Source organism: Mercenaria mercenaria, chromosome 12 (assembly GCF_021730395.1).
Source record: "Mercenaria mercenaria strain notata chromosome 12, MADL_Memer_1, whole genome shotgun sequence".
NCBI classification, from domain to species: domain Eukaryota; kingdom Metazoa; phylum Mollusca; class Bivalvia; order Venerida; family Veneridae; genus Mercenaria; species Mercenaria mercenaria.
This window is the reverse complement of record NC_069372.1, coordinates 58,538,754-58,560,153: the sequence shown is the minus strand read 5'-3', so window position 1 is coordinate 58,560,153 and position 21,400 is coordinate 58,538,754. Positions and strand designations below refer to the sequence as shown.

General features: G+C 34.9%; 1 protein-coding gene across 1 annotated transcript; it reads left to right on the top strand.

Annotated features, from left to right (window-relative positions):
* Positions 1-11,914: 11,914 nt before the first annotated feature.
* Positions 11,915-21,388, top strand: LOC123534861 (uncharacterized). Its single transcript, XM_045317312.2, has 3 exons — positions 11,915-12,299; positions 14,903-15,561; positions 15,837-21,388. Exons 1-3 carry the CDS (start codon positions 12,100-12,102, stop codon positions 20,786-20,788), a joined length of 5,811 nt encoding a protein of 1,936 aa, XP_045173247.2. The 5' UTR covers positions 11,915-12,099; the 3' UTR covers positions 20,789-21,388.
* Positions 21,389-21,400: the final 12 nt, after the last annotated feature.

The following is a 21,400-nucleotide window of genomic DNA, read 5'->3' as shown; positions in this document are numbered from 1 at the left end:
ACAGAATAGCACTGAAGCCGTCGAAAACCCCTATTTTTATACATAGTTGTTTAAAAATGACAGAAAATGCGTTACCATGGAAACACGAGTCCCGCGACATATACATTTTAAGCTTATATTAGAAAGATAACGTGCATACCAGTAAAATTATCAATTATGCAGACTTCTACGGATAATCAATGAAACTAAAATACACTGAAAAATGTTAAATATCCGTATTTTCCTTCTTCTTTCAATATGAAATACCTTTGGAGGGTCATGTTCTTCAAACCTGGATAAAAAATGAACTTGAAGGGACAGAGACAAACGAAATTGAGATTGTAGCAGTTAAAACTTCATATTACACGAAATACAAAAACATGCTGCGGTTCAACTAATTTGAATTTACCCTTGTAACAAGGTATCCTACCTCCTTAAAAGCTCTTGTTAGGAAAAATATTTGTTTTTAAAAAATAAATTAAAAACTTTAGAACTAGAGACAATTGATAAAAGCAGTATATACACATTTTGTGCACATAGGTACACACACACGTTCCCATATTTTAGTTATTGTCTCCCTTGTCACACATTATACAACATTCATACTGGTAAGGGAAATGAGGTTTTTAATAACTGTCTTAAAATTTTAACAATGTTCAGGGTGGGCTAATAGTATAGGTGGATGGTTCTGTGCCTATCATCAGAAATACATCAAAGTTGGTCTGTAGCATCCTGGTAAGGGCCTGTCTTAAGTAAGTTTAAATGGATCCACTTTGCCCGACAGATATAAAAATAAAGAAAATTTTAAAAGTTTTTTTCTCATCAACCGCTTGATAGATCTCCATCAAACTTTGTAGTGTCACCATAAGGTCCTGTCCCAAGTGTTGAAATAGGGGCACTCTTGGGGCCTTTAGAGCCAAAATACAAATAGCTTTAACTGACTTTTTAGCTCACCTGTCACAAAGTGACAAGGTGAGCTTTTGTGATCACGCGGCATCCGTCGTCCGTGCGTCTGTAAACTTTTGCTTGTGATCACTCTAGAGGTCACATTTTTCATGGGATCTTTATGAAAGTTGGTCGGAATGTTCATCTTGACGATATCTAGGTCAAGTTCGAAACTGGGTCATGTGCGGTCCAAAACTAGGTCAGTAGGTCTAAAAATAGAAAATCCCTGTGACATCCCTAGAGGCCATATTTTTCAATGGATCTTCATGAAAATTGGTCAGAATGTTCAACTTGATGATATCTAGGTTAAGTTCGAAACTGGGTTACGTGCGGTCAAAAACTAGGTCAGTAGGTCTACAAATAGAAAAACCTTGTGACCTCTCTAGAGGCGACATTTATCATGGGATCTGTATGAAATTTGGTCTGAATCTTCATCTTGATGATATCTAGGTCAAGTTTAAAACTGGGTCAACTGTGGTCAAAAACTAGGTCAATAGGTCTAAAAAAAGAAAAACCTTTTGACTTCCCTAGACCCTAGAGGCCATATTTTTCAATGGATCTTCATGAAAATTGGTCATTGTGTTTACCTTGATGACATCTAGGTCAAGTTTAAAACTGGGTAACGTCCGGTCAAAAACTAGTTCAGTAGGTCTAAAAATAGTAAAACCTTGTGACCTCTCTAGAGTCCATTCTTTTCAATGGATCTTCATGAAAATTGGTCAGAATGTTCACTTTGATGATATCTAGTTCAAGTTCGAAACTAGGTCACGTGCCATCAAAAACTAGGTCAGTAGGGCAAGTAATAGAAAAACCTTGTGACCTCTCTAGAGGCCATATTTTTCATGGGATCTGTATGAAAGTTGGTCTGAATATTCATCTTGATGATATCTAGGTCAAGTTTGAAACTGGGTCACTGCAGTCAAAAACTAGGTCAGTAGATCTACGTCGTCTGTGTGTCTGTGCGTAAACTTTTGCTTGTGACCACTCTAGTTTAAGATCCAGCCTTGAAATTTGGATGACATGTACAGTTTTGCACACCAATCTTTAAACTGTCTTTCAGTGACCATAAATGTGACCTGCTGATCTACTTTCTAATATATTAGCATCAGTTTGCCATTTGAAACATGTGGTTCAATATACTCAGGTGAGCGATTCAGGGTCATCATGACCCTTATGTTCTCATGAACAGCTTGTCAGATCTTCATACTTTAGGCTTGTTCTGTAGCATTATTGTAAGGTTCTCTCCCAAGGTAGTTCGCACCGTTTTAGGGCTTGTATTATTATATCACTCGGGCTGCGCCCTCGTGATATAATTCCTTCGCATCTGAACTCCAAACAATGATTTATTCAACGACAAATCACTGGATGAGATATATTATTTCTTAATTAGAATATCCATCCATGGATAAAAGAAGTCTGGTCCGCGTTTCATGGAGAGTCAATTGATTTTGAGGTCAGTAGATCAAAGGTCAAGAGGTGGGGCGTTGCAGTTCGTGTTGTACGAGATCTTGTTATCAAAATGTTAGCTGAGTTATAGAACCTACGTCATTCAGTTGGTTCTACCATAGCGAAGAAGTGTGTGAAATTTTGTGTATGGTCTATTTCATTTACGTGCACATATAAGGCACAGAATGGTCTTCATTTAAAACTTTATAACAACCAAATTATTATTACCTATCAGAAGAAAACGCAAAACGTTAGGAACAGCACACGTTGAGTTATTTGTCTGGTAATTACGGCACTCGCGCGTTTTTTCTCTGATACCAAGATTCATATTCAGTACATGCTTCTGTCAATCAATGGAAGCATGCAAACTAACCACTGTCACAGCTGGGCAGTTACATAAATGAGGCCATGTCTGAAATTACAGCATTTGGAAACAATTGAAATAATAAAATGTTCTTTATGTTGTAGAATTGATTGATATGATGTGATTCAGTGTTGTTACATTTTCTGGTCCTTTGGGAGCATGGGGTCCATTCAATATCTGTATAATAGACACTTAAGCCGGTGCTAGGGGGCGTGAGAGGTGTTGCACATTTCATTACCTCTCATGAACAAACTCAATCAAACCGAGTCCGCTATTATTTTGCTCGGTTGAATTCTATGTTTTCAAAGGATCTTTTTACAGATTTTACTTACAGGCAACAACAAAACAAACAAGAGCTGTCTGTTGACAGCGCGCTCGACTATTCGAAGAATTTTCAGACAAAAGGAGAAAAATGGATAAGACAGTGTACCTGTAATTGCGGATTTGGATAAGTCTTGCACTTTATGGCAATGTGTGACCATGATGGTAAGAAAGTGTTCAAAGTTCCAAAGCCATATATCAAACAGTTTAGACAAAATATGGGAGGGTATGCCAAACTTAACTAATTTCTATGCCAAAAAAGGGCCATAACTGAGCTAAAGTCCTTGTCCTAGTTATGTAGTCTTGCCTACATATGAAGACTATGATGGTAAACAAGTTGTCAAAGTTTCAAAGCCATATGCCAAACAGGTTAGGCAGAATATGGATCGGTAGCCAAAATAGTTAACAGAGTTATGTACTCTTGCCTACAGATGGACATCATGATGATAAGCAAGTGTTCAAAGTTTCAAAGCCACATGTCAAATAATTTTGACAAAACTGACTTTAACAAAAACTGAACCAATTTCTATGTCCAAAAAGGGCCAAAATTCTGCCAAAAATAGTTGACAGAGTTATGTACTCTTGTCTACAGATGGAAATCATGATGATAAAAAAGTGTTTCAAGCCACATGTCAAATAATCTTGACAAAACTTGGAATTTAACGAAAACTGAACCAATTTCTAAGCCCAAAAAGGGCCATAATTCAGCCAAAATAGTTGACAGAGTTATGTACTTTTGCCTACAGATAGAGATTGTTAGAATAAACAAGTGATAAAAGTTTCAAAGCCATATGTTGAACAGTTTACACAAAATATGCACTGGTACGAAAAACTTTAACAAGATTTGTAAGTTAAAAGGGGCCATAATTCAGCCAAAATGCTTGATGGAGTTGTGTACCCTTGCCTAAAATTGGACAAGGTGCTGGTGCACAAGTGTTGAAACTTTCAAAGCTTTATCTCAAAAGGTTTTGTCAAAATGTGGACTGGTACGAAAAACTTTACCAAGGTGTGACGCCGACGCCGACGCTGTGGTGAGTAGGATAGCTCTACTTATTCTTCTTAGTCGAGCTAAAAGAGCTGTCAAAGAGACAGTGCATTCGACTACTTTAGTAGTGAATTGGGGCACATCTGAGGAAGCTAGAACTATCAATGGAGTGTCTAAAAACTCTAACGCGTATGACTATATTTTACAATAGTTTAAGTCTGAGTAATAACAGAGAGAGGGTGAAAGTGTATCAAAACATTTACTCAGTATAAAAGGAACATAATTCTTGGAATATTTCTGCAAGAATAATGCACCGCGGTAATTATGTAGAAAAAAATATTTTATTAAGTTTAAATAAAATCAATTAACTAATAACTGAGACAGAGAATAAGAGCATCATAAATATAACATGAACTTCTAAGAAAAGGGAAATAAAACATAATAAGATATTGGTGCAAGAGTTATGGACCTTGTGTCATATGATATGGTTGATGATGTGGCACAATCATTTTAATTCAATCAAATCCATTTATCAACAACGTAATATATTGTTGCGAGAGTTATGGACTTTGTGCCATATGATATGGTTGGTGCTTGCACAATTATTTTAAGTTCAGTTAAATTCATTTATAAAAACCAGAGATATGATGAAAATAGAAAACAATGAACTGAAATTCAAATAAAAAATAGACATAATTCATGAAATTTTGTGCAAGAGTTATGGTACTTGTGTCATATGATGAGGATGACGATGAAGAAGTGCTATTTTAAGTTCGAATCAAATTCAATATGCAATAACTGAAATATTGTGAAAATGCATCAAAACCAACCTGGAATTCTAAGTAAAAAGGGGGCACAGTTCATGAAATGCTGGTGCAAGAATGTTGGCCTTTGTGTCATATGATGCGGGTGATGACTTGGAACAAATATTTTAAGTCTGAATCAAATACATCTACTGATAACTGCGATACAGTGAAAGTGTATTAAAACTTTATCCTGAAAAGGGGGAGTTATTCATGAAATATTGGTGCAAGAGTTATGTCCATTGTATTGTAACATTTAAGTGATAATTTCGAACAATTATTTTAATTTGAATAAAATCTCTTCTGTAATAACCGAAATATTATAAAAAAACCCCCATCACAAATAAGCTAAATGTTTAATTAAAAATGGGGCATATTTCATAAGAAATTGGTGTCCTATGATTTGAATGATATTGCGAAACGAAACAACTGTTTTTAATTTGAATCAAATCCATTTAGTAATAACCGTGGTAGAGAGAGAGTGGAGAAAGCGCACCTAAACTTTAATCTAAAATACTAAGGAAAAAGTGGAATGAATCATGAAATGCTGGTGTGAGAGTTATATCTCTTTTGTCATATTATATGGGTAATGATAAGGAATAACTAAGTTTGAAGCAATAAGTTATAACAGAGTTAAAGTTAAAGCGCACAAAAATCATGACCAAGGTGTGGATGTGGAACGGACACGACGCAGACAACGGCATAGGTTAGCTCTCTATATATTTCGTATAGTCGAGAATAAGTGGACCTCAGTTGCCAACCTTGAAATTCTCATGCAAAGGACGCGTTTTACCACAAGTTACGAGGAAAACGTATATTTACTCCGACCGCTTCAACCAAGAGATTGTTCAGGATGGCAAGCACTTAAATTCGCGCCACAGAATACGTGTATTCTTTTGAAACTCAAAGATGGTAACTATCAATGATTTGCTTAAAAAGGCGAGAAATACAATTATAGAAGTTGCAAACTGACAGTATTATATTTAAGGTCAAGACAATGTGTTTCATGTCTAAATGTATTATTGAATTAATTTACCATTATTCACGGTACTTGATATAGACCGCGCATTGTTTCTACAGTGCCACGCATTGTTTCTACAGTGGAAGGTAGTTATCTATGCTTTTTAAACTGTACTGAAAAGAGATTGACTGAGTAAGTTTAAAGGTGAAGTTGTGAAAACACAAGTACAGGGAGGGCCTAAATTGTCCATCTGTCATCTTGAAGTATAGCTGTATTAAACCAACATAATCACAATGATTTTCGCGAAGTTCATGAAAGAGGAAAATGTAAGTCACTTTGTTGTAGTGGGTCTTTAACCACAAGTGTATTAGCCAGAGTGGTTAAGTATCTAAGCACCTAGGCTATGAGCCGTGGAATAAATGACGATAAAACATATAAAGCTCATGATTATTTTTATTCTAAAAATGCCCCTAAAAGTATTATGATAAAGAAAGATCTTCATTCATCACAGCGTCATAGTTATCTCTTCAAGCCCGTTGTTTATGGCAGATTTTACCTATTCAGCATATTCAAATTATAATCCCGCTTCTCTTGTGGTACAATAAGATGCGGTAAAGACACACCAAGCCTGCAAGTTTTTTACTTGCAACGAATTTTTGTCATAATCATTCAGGGATGATCACGACAATGCGCTGGGTATTAAATTTCTGATATCAAGGAAGTTCAGATTTACTTTAATACACGCTGATGATGATACAAGTTATTCTTACACTGGTTTATGCTGAAAAAGATTTATGTCTCTACCTGCCTAAAAGTATCTTTTCACTTTTGTCATTTACCATTTGAAAATTGCATATTACTTTTTTTTAGGTGAAGTATTATGTTTTAAGTAGCGTAACAGGATCACTAAGACATTTATGAATTTGAATTGCATAAAAGCAATTAAAATGTAATGTGCGTCCTATGTCTAAAAATGAAACGATAAATTGCTCTGTTAAAATATATTTTTGTTTTCATCTTTCAGGAGCTATCTGCAAATCTATAACTAAATATAAAATGAAAACAAAAGTTCGTTAAGCCGTTTTCTTTACTAAAGAAAACGCCTAAAACAGGCAAAACCCCAGATTAGAAGTAAAAAGCGTGCATACGTGATCCGATAAATTCAGGCAGTTGTGTCGAGCTGAGAAAAAGCAAATCATTATTCCTGATTAATCCTTATTCATGGGAAAAACGTCGTAATGAGAAATGAAAATGCACTTCAGATAATAATTTTGTTGAATCCTCTATATGTAGTAGGTAAAGTATATGACTATGAATAACAAGTGAATGAAGTATTGCCATGCAATACAAAGTCCCCTACTGGAAGGCACCTAATTTTCTCTACTGCAGTATAACATAATGAACTGATATCTGTCAATGATGTATAAACAATATTGTACTATATATACAATATGTTATAACAACACACTTGGATTAAAATGTGCATATATAAAAACCCACAGTTGTTTTCATATTGAAATGTTTTTGCCAATTATAAAAAAGTTATCATATAAGTTATTTATAGTACCAACAAAAGGAAATTAATCTTTAAAAAAAAAAAAAAAAAAAACAACAAAAAAACAAATCTATATAATATAAGTCCACAAGAAAAGAAACTCTTTACCAGGTAGAGATAGGTCAAAATACACCTAAAAATTGGATGTAACATGCATGTTGTACCACAGAAAAGTGGTCTCGATTTTTCTCTACAGCCAATAATAAAAAAGTCACAATAAAATCTATTTATAGTAACAACAAAGGGACACAATTCTAAAAATAGGGTGCCTCATGGTGGTGAACATTTGGTCCAAGTTACATCAAAATCCCTCAATGCATGAAGAAGAAATGCTCCGGACAAAGTCATTCTTGAATTTGACCTTTGACCTCTAAATATGACCTTGACCTTAAACCTAGGGACCTGGTTCTTGCGCATGACAATCCGTCTTATGTTGGTGAACATTTGTGCCAAGTTACATCAAAATCCCTCCATGCATGAAGAAGAAATGCTGCAGACAAAGTCATTTTTGTGTCTGACCTTTGGTCTCTAAGTGTGACCTTGACATTAGACCCTTGGCTTGGGTTCTGCGCATAACATGTTGTCTCATCCAGGGGAATATTTGTGCCAACTGATATCTAAATCCTGTTTTGCATGACAAAGTTATAGACTGGACAGGAAAAAAATCCTACTGACCTTTGATCTCAAAGTGTGACCTTGACCTTTAAGCTAGGGTACTGGATGTTGCGCAAGACACGTCATCTCATCATGGGGAACATTTATGCCAAGCAATATTGTAATCCCTTGATGGATGACAGAGTTCTGGATCGGAAAAAAAACCTTATTGACCTTTCACCTCCAATTGTGACCTTGACCTTTGAGCTAAGGGTACGAGATTTGCGCATGACACGTCGTCTCATCATGGGGAACATTTGTGCCAAGTAATATTAAAATCCCTTAATGAATGTCAAAGTTATGGACCAGACACGAAACAGACCCTGTTCATGCTATGTTAACATTTGACTGCTAAGTGTGACCTTGACCTTTGAGCTAGGGGTCTGAAAGTTGTGCATGACACATCGTCTTATTATGAGGTACATTTGTGCCAAGTAATATTAAAATCCCTTCATGGACGGCAGAGTTATGGACCGGACAGGAAAAAAGCCCTGTTGACCGTTGACCTCCAATTGTGACCTTGACCTTTAAGCTAGGGGACTAGGTTTTGCGCAAGACACGTCGTCTCATCATGGGGAACATTTGTGCCAAGTAATATTAAAATCCGTTCATGAATGGGAGAGTTACGGACCGGACAGGAAACAGACCCTGTTCATGCTATCTTAACATTTGACTGCTAAGTGTGACCTTGACCTCTGAGCTAGGGGTCTGAAAGTTGTGCACGACACATCGTCTTATTATGAGGTACATTTGTGCCAAGTAATATTAAAATCCCTTCATGGACGGCAGTTATGGACCGGACAGGAAAAAAGCCCTGTTGACCTTTGACCTCCAATTGTGACCTTGACCTTTAAGCTAGGGGTCTAGGTTTTGCGCATGACACGTCATCTCGTCATGGGGAACGTTTGTGCCAAGTAATATTAAAATCCCTTCATGGATGGGAGAGTTACGGACCGGACAGGAAAAAAGCCCTGTTGACCTTTGACCTCCAACTGTGACCTTGACCTTTTAGCTAGGGGTCCGGGTTTTGCGCATGACACGTCGTCTCATCATGGGGAACATTTGTGCCAAGTAATATTAAAATCCCTTCATGGATGGGAGAGTTATGGACCGGACAGGAAAAGAGCCCTGTTGACCTTTGACCTCAAATTGTGACCTTGACCTTTGAGCTAGGGGTCCGGGTTTTGCGCATGACACGTCGTCTCATCATGGGGAACATTTGTGCCAAGTAATATTAAAATCCCTTCATGGATGACAGAGTTATGGACCGGACACGAAATTGCGGACGGACGGACGGACGGAATGACGGAAAAGCGCATTCCTATAGTCCCCGAAACTGGTTTTCAACCAGTAGGGGACTAAAAAGGTCGCATACTCGATCCCTAAACACATCGTTTGTTCTCTCTGACGATATAAGAGAGGAAAGTTGCATCCTGCACCTCTGAATAATGTGGGAAAGTTGTCAGATACTTTTGAAGAACAAGTTCATTGACTGAGACACAGTTATAAACATCATAATGAATCTTTCAAGACAACTAGGTGTACTTAATTGTTTTATTCCTGGCAGTAAATATAGATAGAGAAATGTAAATAAACTGATGTGTGCTTTCACTATTTATTTAAATTTACAATTACTTTATAATAACAATAATAATAATAATAATAACAATAATGTATTGTGTATTATGTGTGCTTTTTTAACTAATCAGTCTCTTTGCAATTATAAACACTATTTTATTTGAATATGTACAAGTCTTGTAATATAATATGGATATTTGCTTTGGGAAATGCATGTCATTTATCTAAAATATTATGTTTTGAATGTTAGAAGCAGATTAATACAGTTTGTACACAGTCTTCTATTCATCAGGTTTGAACACATGGACTGCATTTAAAATGGCTTTCTATGTATGTGTTTATACAATTGTTTTTATTTTTTAATGCGGTATGTACATTTAACCAATGACAGCTCAAATATGACCATAATAATAGTATACGAGTTATATAATTATAGTAATGAACATTGTATTTCGTCATTTTTTCGAAAGGGTATGAACTTTTAAGATATGGCATATATAAAATTGCTCTGTACGAATGATCTTAGTTTCGCTTTTTTATAGTATTGCTTTTAATTTTAAATTAAATTCCACAGTTTATAGGCATGTTCTACTCTACATGAAACATGACAAGATGCATATATACTATTAAAGTCCAAAGAAAATCCTACAGAGAAACTGTTTGTAATCAAGCAATTAGGTTATTACGAAAGAAATGTATTTCTTTTAAATACATGTACAAAAATGACTTTATGTGTGTATGTTTGTACACATATTTCAAATAAATACATTTTAATAACTTAATAACACGATTATAAACAATCTCTCTGTAGGATTTTCTTTGGACTTTAATAGTATAAATGTATCTTAAAATACTGGATCAATAAGACCGATACCTTGAAATTCCTGAGACAATCATAAGCATGTTTATTACAATGATCCGTTATTAATATTTATTCAAGTCATTCTCTGAAGGATGGAGCGCCGTTGTAGTAACCATGTGGTTGTTAGTTTGAGTCCCGCTCGAGTCACACACTTTTATCAAAGTAAATTTGATACTATTATTCGAATTGTTCTACAGTTTCACACCTTCAAATGCGTTGTCAATTTCTTTTAATGTAGAAAATGCATTCTTTAATTAGTAACTGCAACAGAAATTAAAAAAAAAAAAAATAAGTGCACGAATCCTAGTACTTAACATGCTATCGCTATTTATTTATGTATTTGCTATAGAACGCAAAACATGCAACTCTTTACAATAGATAACATTGATCAACGTCAATAAGATCCAAGTGATCTGATACTATGCTTTTATGTTTGAGATATATGTCTTGTGTGCATTATTTTAAATAGCTGTACTGGCAATCTTATCTCTAACCTTGACTTTACACTATTATTCTTACTACATGCCCCTATTGTTTGTGAGATTTTATAAAATTATTTAAATGCTTGGCGTTTAATAGTAATGTGCTAAAGATACGGATTTTATTTACAGTTCTTGTACGTTTGTTATAACTGTTGTTTTGCCGACTTACAAATTCTTATGTTTATCTTATCTTATCTATTATATCTTATCCGTTGAATGCTAAAAACAAACCTGTGGCAAGCAGAACTCTCGTCTGGGTAACGCAAGTTTTGCGTCTAAACATTTTAAGCCTAACACGATTCGATTTGATTGCCAGTTAAACAAAGAAGAAAGTGAAGCTCTGTATATTTTGAACAAATAACTGTTGACGCGCGGACCAGTAAGAGAGCATTATGACGTCAAACTGCCGCTTGATGTCCAGTTTATTACAACCCGTATAAACGAAACCCAACGTAATTTTCATTGCAATATTTCAATGAACATGTAAGAATGAAAACAAGTACAGCCTCCCTGTGGTTTATCGTCTTATTTACCACGATTCATCGTTCAGATCCTAAGATATTTAACCTCTCGGGCCAACGCCCTCGTGGTTCAATTCCTGCGCATCTGAACTCTGAACCGCGATGAATTAGACGATAAACCACTCCATGGCCTAGATTATTTGTTCAGAGTTCAGAAAATGCATGGTTTGCAAAACCGTCTTCATAAACTGTAAAAATTAAATATACTAATAAGATGTTGGTTGATCGTAGAAAACTTATCTATGTACCTAGCATTTTTTACGTTGAAAAACCTGCATTTCAGGAACGACGTTCAGCGTATAGTCTACAGTAAATTTATCTTTAGCGAAAGAAAGGAAACAGTTAGAAATACTTAAAAAAAAAAGAATTTATTTTTTTCCAAATCGCGAATCTTATTTTATTAAATTCCATCTTCTATGTGTCCCGCATGACCATAACTAAAACGATTTCTCTGCACCATCAGTTTTCTGAAGATTTTGAATACTATTTATTTAGAATGACGTTTGAATGGAATGTAATGATATCATGTTTTTACACTACGGACTATTTAGTCAACATATCAAGTTTCATCCATAACCACGTGATGAAAAAGATATTTAATACAAATGTATACAGTTTGTGTAACACCTGAACAGAGATTAAAATGGCTAATTTAATTGTAAAACATACCGGAGAACATTTAAACTTTAAGTGTGCTTTGGTTGCATTAAGTGTGACAGGACAAGCATTGGAAAATGTAACAGAAACCAAACTTCAAGCAGTTCATGATACAATAAAGAGGAAACATGGCGCCCTGAAACCTTGCAGTCAGCAGTGCAGTAAAATGCAGAGGAATATTAAAAAGTATGATTTTTACCACTTTAAGAAAAAATATTATTTCATTATCAAATGGTGTATTTAATGTTATATAAAGTAACCGATGTATATAATGTCTATTCTGGCCTAATATGTATTGATGAGATAAAGTTGACTCCACGATATTACCTGCGTTGGGATGAAACTGTCAGCTTAGTTGTATCATTTTTATTTATTATTTAACTCTCCATGACGCCTTTTTCTCGATCGTCTACACAAATATATATGCTAAAAGTTACATTTTTAAGTTGCTACATGACACAATAGAATTGGGTACTCGTTGTAGTCAATATACTATACACAATTAGCGTGAGAAAAGTGAGACATTATGTATGGAAGGTCATTTAAGTAAAAAATCCATTCATGTAAATGACGTATTCTTGCATGTAAATGGTAAATTAATATTCTAATATTCTTTGTCCTAACTTCTAATTTCTATGTCCCATTTTCTAATTTGTTTGCATGGAAAAAAATCACACTTATGTAAATTATACCGTGAATGTCCGTCATTAATTATTCTACGTAATATAAGTTAATTAAGAAAAAAATGCCTTCCATAGGTTGTAATCGCGCGGGGGGGGGGGGGGGGGGGGGTGCGGGGCGGTCTTTTGAGACGGCTTGTCTAGGGGGTATTTTCCAGAAAAAATGCCTTCCATAGGTTGTCCAGGGTGTCTGTCCAGGGGGAGTGGGGGTGTTTTTCAGAAAAAATGCCTTCCATAGCTTGTCCAGGGGTCTTTTGAGACGGCTTGTTCAGGCGTATTTTCCAGGAAAAATGTCTTCCATATAGATTGTCCAGCGGGTGTCAGTCCAGAGGGGTCTCTGGAGACAGCTTGTCCAGGGGGGCTGTTTTTCACATAAAGATCATTTCGTTTTAAAGAATATCAAACTGCTTCTACCTCTCTATATATACTAATTGAAACGCCCCTTCCATACTTTTAGCAATATCTTTTAGAATTACAATTATGACTCGAAATGTATGAAAATGTCTTACAGACTTACAAAAGATGTTGTTAGTAACATATTTAAATTACAAAATCAAAAATTGCAAAGATATCGTATCATTCGAAAAAGTCAAAAACATACAGACAAATGTTATTCTTATCAAATGAGCAAAAATCATTTATAACGATACAGAGGGTTTCACTGATATAATTTCAAGAATCAAATCAAATTTGAAATAGTTTCCTCATGGCAGTGGGGTGGGGGGTGGGGGGTGGGGGAGGGGGAGGATGAAGGGGGAAGAATCTATTACATTTTGTCATGACTTCCCTGCCATATAACGAAATTAGCTCGCTTGTAAATTTTAGATAGTTGTTTGTATTTTTGGTTTTGTTAATGATATAATTCAAGTTTGTTTAAATTTTAGTATGTTATTCACAACATTTTCCTCTAAATATATAAGAAATAACGAGAATTTCCTATTAATGATATGAAATTTATTGGATCGTTAGAAGTGAAGAACAGTTTAATAATTGTATTTTATTGCACTTTTAAATACTCATATTGCAGTAACATATCTTCAGAGAAATCAAAAGACAAAAAGCTTTACAACATTTGAAACTGTCTTTCGTTTTAGCTATATTAAATTATTGCGTACAACTTATACTTATTGATACCATCACCTCGGTCGCCTAGTGGTAGAGCGTCTGTTTCGAGTGCGGGAGGTTGTGGGTTCGATCCCTGACCGCGTCATATCAAATAAGTAACAAATGGTACAAGTAGCTTCCTCGCTTTACGCTCAACACTACGAGGATAGTGCTAGAACTTGTCAGCCCGGTGCAAGTATAATGTGACTGGGTTTGGTAACTTGTGTATAATGTCACGTATCTACTGCGTGATATTCCAGTGAGGCAGCATCATAAAATTTGGCATTGTGCTCACTGCTACAAGTAGACACTGTCTTTGATACGACTGAAAAAAATCTTGATAAAGACGTTAAGGTAGACTACCCGTAAAAGGCCAAAAGCGTACATACAACTTGATAATGTAAGCTTTGAAAATGTCAAACGATAGAAATAAAGTGCATATTGACAAGTTATATAGTGACAGAAGTTCTCAAGAATGCCCTTTAGATTACATCCCCTGATAATTTTGTTTTTTCAGGAATAGAAAAAAATAATTTTCTCCTTTTCCCTACGGGGAATTTTAGATTTCTTTTTGATATTTGTATCAGAATCATATAATGCAGCTTACTACCGCAAAATTTTCTCGAAACTCAAGTTCAGATTCTTATAATGAAAGAAATTATATATTTCCCATAAGCATCTATGTTAACTTCAATACCGATTATCTCCCCCAAAAATGATAAAAATTGAAAAATCTCTCGGTGAAACGTTTTTAATTTCGAATGTCTTTAAAGTGACCAAATTTCATTTTAATATTAAGATCCAATTACAAGATATGAAATATGGCTATTACACCATGTTATCCTTAAATCCGAATACACACACACACACATATTATACTTATTGATAAGTAAAATATGGATGCAATTTTGAACAAATGGTGAAAGAAGAACGAACAAAGATAATGTAAATTATTATTATTGTTATTACTATCATTATTACTATATGTAAAATGCTTCATTTCAGATGGTGTTCAACATGCGAATTATGGCGTAATGAATTGGAATCGTACGTAACAGGACAAACTACTAGTACTAGAATTAACTGGGACAAGATGAAATCTTGGGAATGGCCACAACATCACAGAAATATCGCCGAGGTGTTTACTGCCGCTGGTTGGAATACTTCGAAACTGAATTTAAAAGATGTTTCAACGAGCCTCAGCATATGGCAAAGCTGTAAAGAGTTTCCAAGGCACTTTGTTCAGTACTCAAAATCGCTACAAAAGGCAAGGAACAATTTGTTCCATATACATGCCTCCAGTCTTTGTCTGACTTCTGACGAGATGAAGTCAATATTTAGAGCAATTTACAAAGTACTGAATCATGGGGATGTCATTCCGCTAATACAAAATTACAATGAAGTTGCCAACGCTATCAAAGACCTTGAGCAAGGTAATTTGCATGGACATGAAAAAGAAGCTTCTAAAGCTTTGAAGGAAATTGCAGGAACAAATAAAGAAATACTGGCAAAGATAAATAAATTGGAGAAGAACACAAAGATGAATTATTTACTTCTAGTTTTCGCTATAATATCTGTATTACTTTCATTCATTTACTCCTTAAACATAAGGAGTACGGATGATGACAAAAAGCACTTGGTCGACTTAACGAACAGATTAAACCGTAAGTGGTCAGTTCTTATAACTGAAATAGTTTGTTAGTGGTAACATACTTAAAGGTCTATCAATACATTAGTTATCAATTCGAGAACGTACATTTTATCAACAAGGCTTCTTTAAAGCTTATATTCATAGTCAGAATATTAAGCAATAGTTATTTATGCATCTATATATCTCTGGTATCTCACGAATAACTTTTAACTTTATCATTGGGGTGGTCATGTTTCATGTCTGACGTCCTTGAGGAACTAAGCAGTTAAAGGTTCCTTTTATTTTCAGAATGTCTACCTGAGAAGTCACACCGATTATTCAAACCTGGTATAAGTATGGAGGGATATCTTGATCGTGATAATCAGTTTGTAGGAAGAGACTGGTTATTTCACGATCTTGCGGAGAAAATCGTCAATGTTTCCATGGGTAGAGGAGTTGTTATGGTTGCAGATATGGGATATGGAAAGTCTGCGATTGTTGCTCATATGGTATGTTCAAACGAATCGGATGTTAGTTTTAAGCTGCGAAAAAGACTTGTTGCGTACCATATCTGTAAATTTGATGTACAGTTATCAAAAAGAAGTAATACATTTATCAAACGGATAGCATCTATGATAGCGCAAAGATCTGCACAGTTTGCAAAGTTGTTGGAAAAAGACAGAGCTTGTATAGAGAACTATGACAGTGATACTTGTGAGCAAGATCCATTCGGCTGTATGGATCAGTGTTTAATAGATCCACTTCGAAAGGTTCAGCTAAATCAAAGTGATATATACATAATCGCTATTGATGCGCTTGATGAATGCGAAAACAACGATGGTGATAATGTTATATATGATTTGTTAAATTCAGACAGGATGAAACAAATTCCGTATATTTTCAAATTCATAATAACTTCCAGAAACATCACTGCATATTACGCTTTAAACGCGGATTTTTCATTTATGATGTTAAGGGACAACCATGACTTAAATCTTAAGGACATAAATTCTTTCATATATGCTTCAAATCACACAATAGTAATAAGAAACCAGGCGTCTTCGATACATAATATATCAAACTTTTTGTTGGCATCCAATATCATGAATACTCCCTCGAACTTTGAAGAAGGAAATCAGATACCTAAATCAATCTATAGATTTTACGGACAACTGTTCCAAAGACTTTTCGGAAAGCAGTATGATCAATCTAAATCTATTCTTGAAGTTGTATGTGCATCGATTTTTCCACCAACTGAAAACTACGTAAGGCAAATAACGCAAAGTTCGACAAATATTACAAAGGAACAATTTTCAGCTGTCATGGAGAAATTCCAACATATTTTGGCATTTAGTGGGGCGGAGCTTCATTTAACCCATATGTCATTGAAAAATTGGCTAATAAGTAAATCAAGTGGCAAGTATGAACTTGACATTAAGCGTGGCCACATGAGGCATGCCCTTTTCCTGTTTGAAAATTTGAACCATGATATACCAGTTGACTTAGTGGATATATCAATACATATATCGTATGCTTCCCCAAGAGGTAAACTTATGGGAATGTTTCATAGAATTAATCAGAGCAAATTGAATGAATATAAAACATGGTCAAACGAATTACCACTTCATCGTTTAGTGAAACAGTGCGATTGTGTTGAAGCAATACAGTTGCTTCATTATCACTTTCGTGATGTCAACGAACTGAATCAGGCCGGAATGTCGCCGTTATATTTAGCGGCGTCCCTAGGTCGCACAAAAATATTTCAATATCTTTCGATGCATAATGCTGATATCCATTTTAGATTGAGATCTTATTCTAATGTTATCCATCTTGGATTAGCGGCTGAAATCGCGTTTAATGATCGCCATTGGGGATACGGAGTAATGGATATAGCAGCTCAAAATAACCATATAGACATAATAAGAGATATTCTTGTAAAAGATGTAACCGCAAGTAGATATGACTTCCTCAAAATGAATGGATTGAATCTTTTGCCTATTCATCTAGCATGCAAAGTTGGCCATAAAAATATTGTAAAATTGATTGTTGAATACAAGGCAGACATGTTAGATGATTTTTGTCTTTACTTTGCATCTGCTAATGGTAATACTGATGTAGTGGAATTCGCACTAAGTCAAGGCATTAAAGATACATGTCGAACATGCCTAGAAAATTTTTACTGGGTGCCGAAAAATAAGAGAAGAATTCAAGGCAATGACTTATTATCTGATGAAGGTTACAGTGTAAAAGACTACGTTTTATTTGATGATAGCCATTTGATCATGTGTGAAACAGCTTTGCATGCGGCAGTCAGGGAAAATAGAACAGCACTTGTTAAGGTGCTTATATCACAGCCCTTAAACGCTTTAAGTTGTATTGATAGATCTGGTAGAACTCCGCTGATTTCTGCAATTGTGTACAATCGTAGGGAAATATTTCATCAAATTATTCGCAGATTTCGTTTCGATGTACACCTTAAGTGCCAACACCCAAAATACATCACAGACATTTCTCAATTAAGTGAAACTGAATTGAGCAATTTGCAATTATCCATGTGTGATTCAGAATCACCTGTTCTTCATATTGCAGCCAAATACGACAGATATTGGGTGTTCCAAGAGATTGAACAAACTGGTGTTCATTGGACTGAAATACCAAGGGACAGTGAAGGATGTCATGCTGTTCATAAAGCAGCATGTCATGGCAGCCTTAGAGTTTTAGATTATATAAAGTCTGTAGAAGAAAATATTTTACACATGCATTGTTCAAATGGCTCAGATCCGCTTCATGCAGCATTAGCGTGCGGGTCGTTTGAAGCTGCAAACTTCATCTTAGAGAAAGAGAAACGTAATGTAATCTATCACAGGTCAAACGCAAGTAGGTATATGTTTTCAGCCGTTAAAGTAAACGTTTCTAAGGAAACAGCCAATGATGCCGAAGACATTGTTGATAAAAGCTTAGCATTTGTAACCAAATTTATCACTAATGGATTTCTATTAAATGTGACGGATCAGTATGAAAGAAATATTTTTCACTATGCGATTTCAAATGGACATTACAAACTGATATCGAAGCTAATGCATATTACAAATGAGAATGACAGCTATCTAAATGCGAGGGATATATATGGCAAAATACCCGTGATTTATGGTCTCGAGAACCTCCCGGTTACAGACACTGTTAAACTTTTCATATCTGCAAACTATACACAACTATTACATCAGTTGTCTTCTACCCTATCGCCACAGGAATATTCATGTTTCATAACACTGCTTCATATAAAAAATAAAACATTGCTGAAAGAAGGTTTATTAAAGAAAATAATGAGGTTAATCGTTCGAAAACGTCGTCTTATACTTTTTACTGCTATATCTATGTATATAAGAAATGACAGTAAATTGGACCCTGCTCTTGTAAGATACATGTCAGTGCACGATAACAGTAACATTTTCCTATGGAATTACATATCGGTTTGCATTTCGAAGGCAAGAGCACACTCCTCGTATGCAAAAATGACCAAAAGATTTGTTGAGGCTGTTCACTGTGTAAATTTAAAATTACCTTGCATCCTACATGAAATTGCGCGGTTTTCAAATTTGAAGATCATCGTGCATACCGGCCTTTCTGCGGCTCTGAATCAGTATATTGCAAACTTTGTTTTCAATAAAGAAATGCCACACCTTCTCACAGAAAGTTTAGATTCCGATGGTTATAACGTATTAGAGAGAGCAGTACAGGGAAGGAATGTCATTCTAGTAAAACATTTTATTGAAATGAAAATTAAGATAAACAAGAAAGTAGATGATTTTTTTTTATGGGCTCTTTTTGATAATAGTTCTCAGTCCAGTGTAACTGTGTTGAAAGGCATTAAAGATGATTTAATAACCGCAGAAATACAGAATAATAGGATGATATATGCAAAGTTATTAAGTTACAATAGTACAAGTCGAGCACATAAGGCGAAGCATTTAGATGAAGTTTTGATGAGTGACTTTGATATTTTGAAAGGACATAATCGGGAAATGCACAATCAGATGGATGAAATATTGACTATATTACTAACTGAAAACAGAAAAAACATTTCAAAGGAGTTTATTTGCTCCCAGAATAGCAGAAACTTCTCGTTTGTGCACTTAGTTGCTATGCAAGGATACATTGACACTTTAAAGGTTATCAGTAAATACTGGGGCTTAAATATGCTAAAATGCACAACTACTGATAAATTTACACCATTATACCTGGCTAAAGTATTTGATAATAAAGCGATAATAACGTATTTAGAAAACCATCAAATAAGGACTCGTGTACCAGAAAGCAATGCAGAAATACACTTCATTTTTAAAATATGGTCAAGATTTCTACTTAATAGAAAACACAAAAAGAAACTTTATTGCTTATATCAACTCAAAAGAAAAACCTTTTCTAACATTAACGCGGGACTTAACGCATTTCGCTGCATAAAACGAAGTGCAGAAGCTCTTGGCATATCTGATAAAATGAAAGATGGCTTAGCTGAATTTAAATCCATATTAATATACGTTTCCAATGTAAACGTTTTCAAGCATCATTATAAAATTATATGTATCATTGAGCGGCGCCTTGAAATGCACTATTTGCGTGAGGATGAATATCAGTTACACATGAACAGTTTTAAATATCAAGTTAATAGAGCAAATGCAAGTTGCCGAATTGCTAGCAAGGCTCTCCTCAAAACCATTTACCATCGGATTAAAAGGATATCAAAGTCCAGTTATAACGTAAGATCAATTGGTTACAAGAAAAAACAGGTGTTGTCCAAACTTTTGACTGTTAGTGGTAAATATTTTACTTTTGATGAGTGTGTACTATATTTTTCTGACACCACAGAATCGGTTTGTCCGTGCTTTAGCCATTACAATATGATAAAACAATCGATTTCATCACCCAATAGTCGACTAAGAGAAGTTATTGAAAAGCTTTTATCGAATATTGTCATGCATACAGTAAACTTCTTTTTTAAATCAGGATACTTTGCTTCCAGAGTAATGCTAGATTATATGTTTGTTTCTGGTGTTTGGTTATGGGATCATCATTTATATGCTTATATGGATGTCATACAAAACATGAAGTTCTATCAAGATACTTTTATGATGAACGAAGGTCTTCTATCAGAACATCTACGGCTGTCAGCCGAAATTCGAAAATCTTTTAATTACTTAGAGTGGAGCAAAAATGCAAGGGAACTAGTTAATCAATTTACAAATAAATTGAAGCATGGGTGAATAATGGAGATTTTCAGATGCGAAGCGTTGTCGTTTGTATTTACGTTTATGTTAAATGTTAAATACGACCTTTGAATAGTTTGGTAGAAAATAGCTTTAAAAATTAGTTTGCCAGTTCGAGTAAAAAAACATAATAAATACGAAAGTTATTTAGAACAGTTACCTGCATTTCGTACTGTCTGAATATTCTTAATAGAAAATATGAGTGTTATCAAGCGAGTAAATATGACCTAACTGAAAGGATTCTTTTCATATTTTTGCTGAATGGCTTTTTGATTATTAAACCAAAGGTCCAAGGAACCTCGTTGAAAACAATCGCAGTCTAACAGATGTCTTTCTCGATTAAATTTAGTATTAGATGAAGTATCGATAACCACCTGTATAACCAATTAATACAGTACTATGAAATAGTACAGAGATCTACGATCTCTTTGAGATATCTAACCTGAATATATATTTTATTGATTAAGCATCAGATACCGGTGGTATGATAGTGCATTGTGTGTAGTATTATAAGCTTATATTTGATTTTTTCATTAAAACTGCATATCATAAAATGTTGTTAAAATCACTTTGATATTAAAAGGCAATATTGTTTCATTTGTTTGTCGT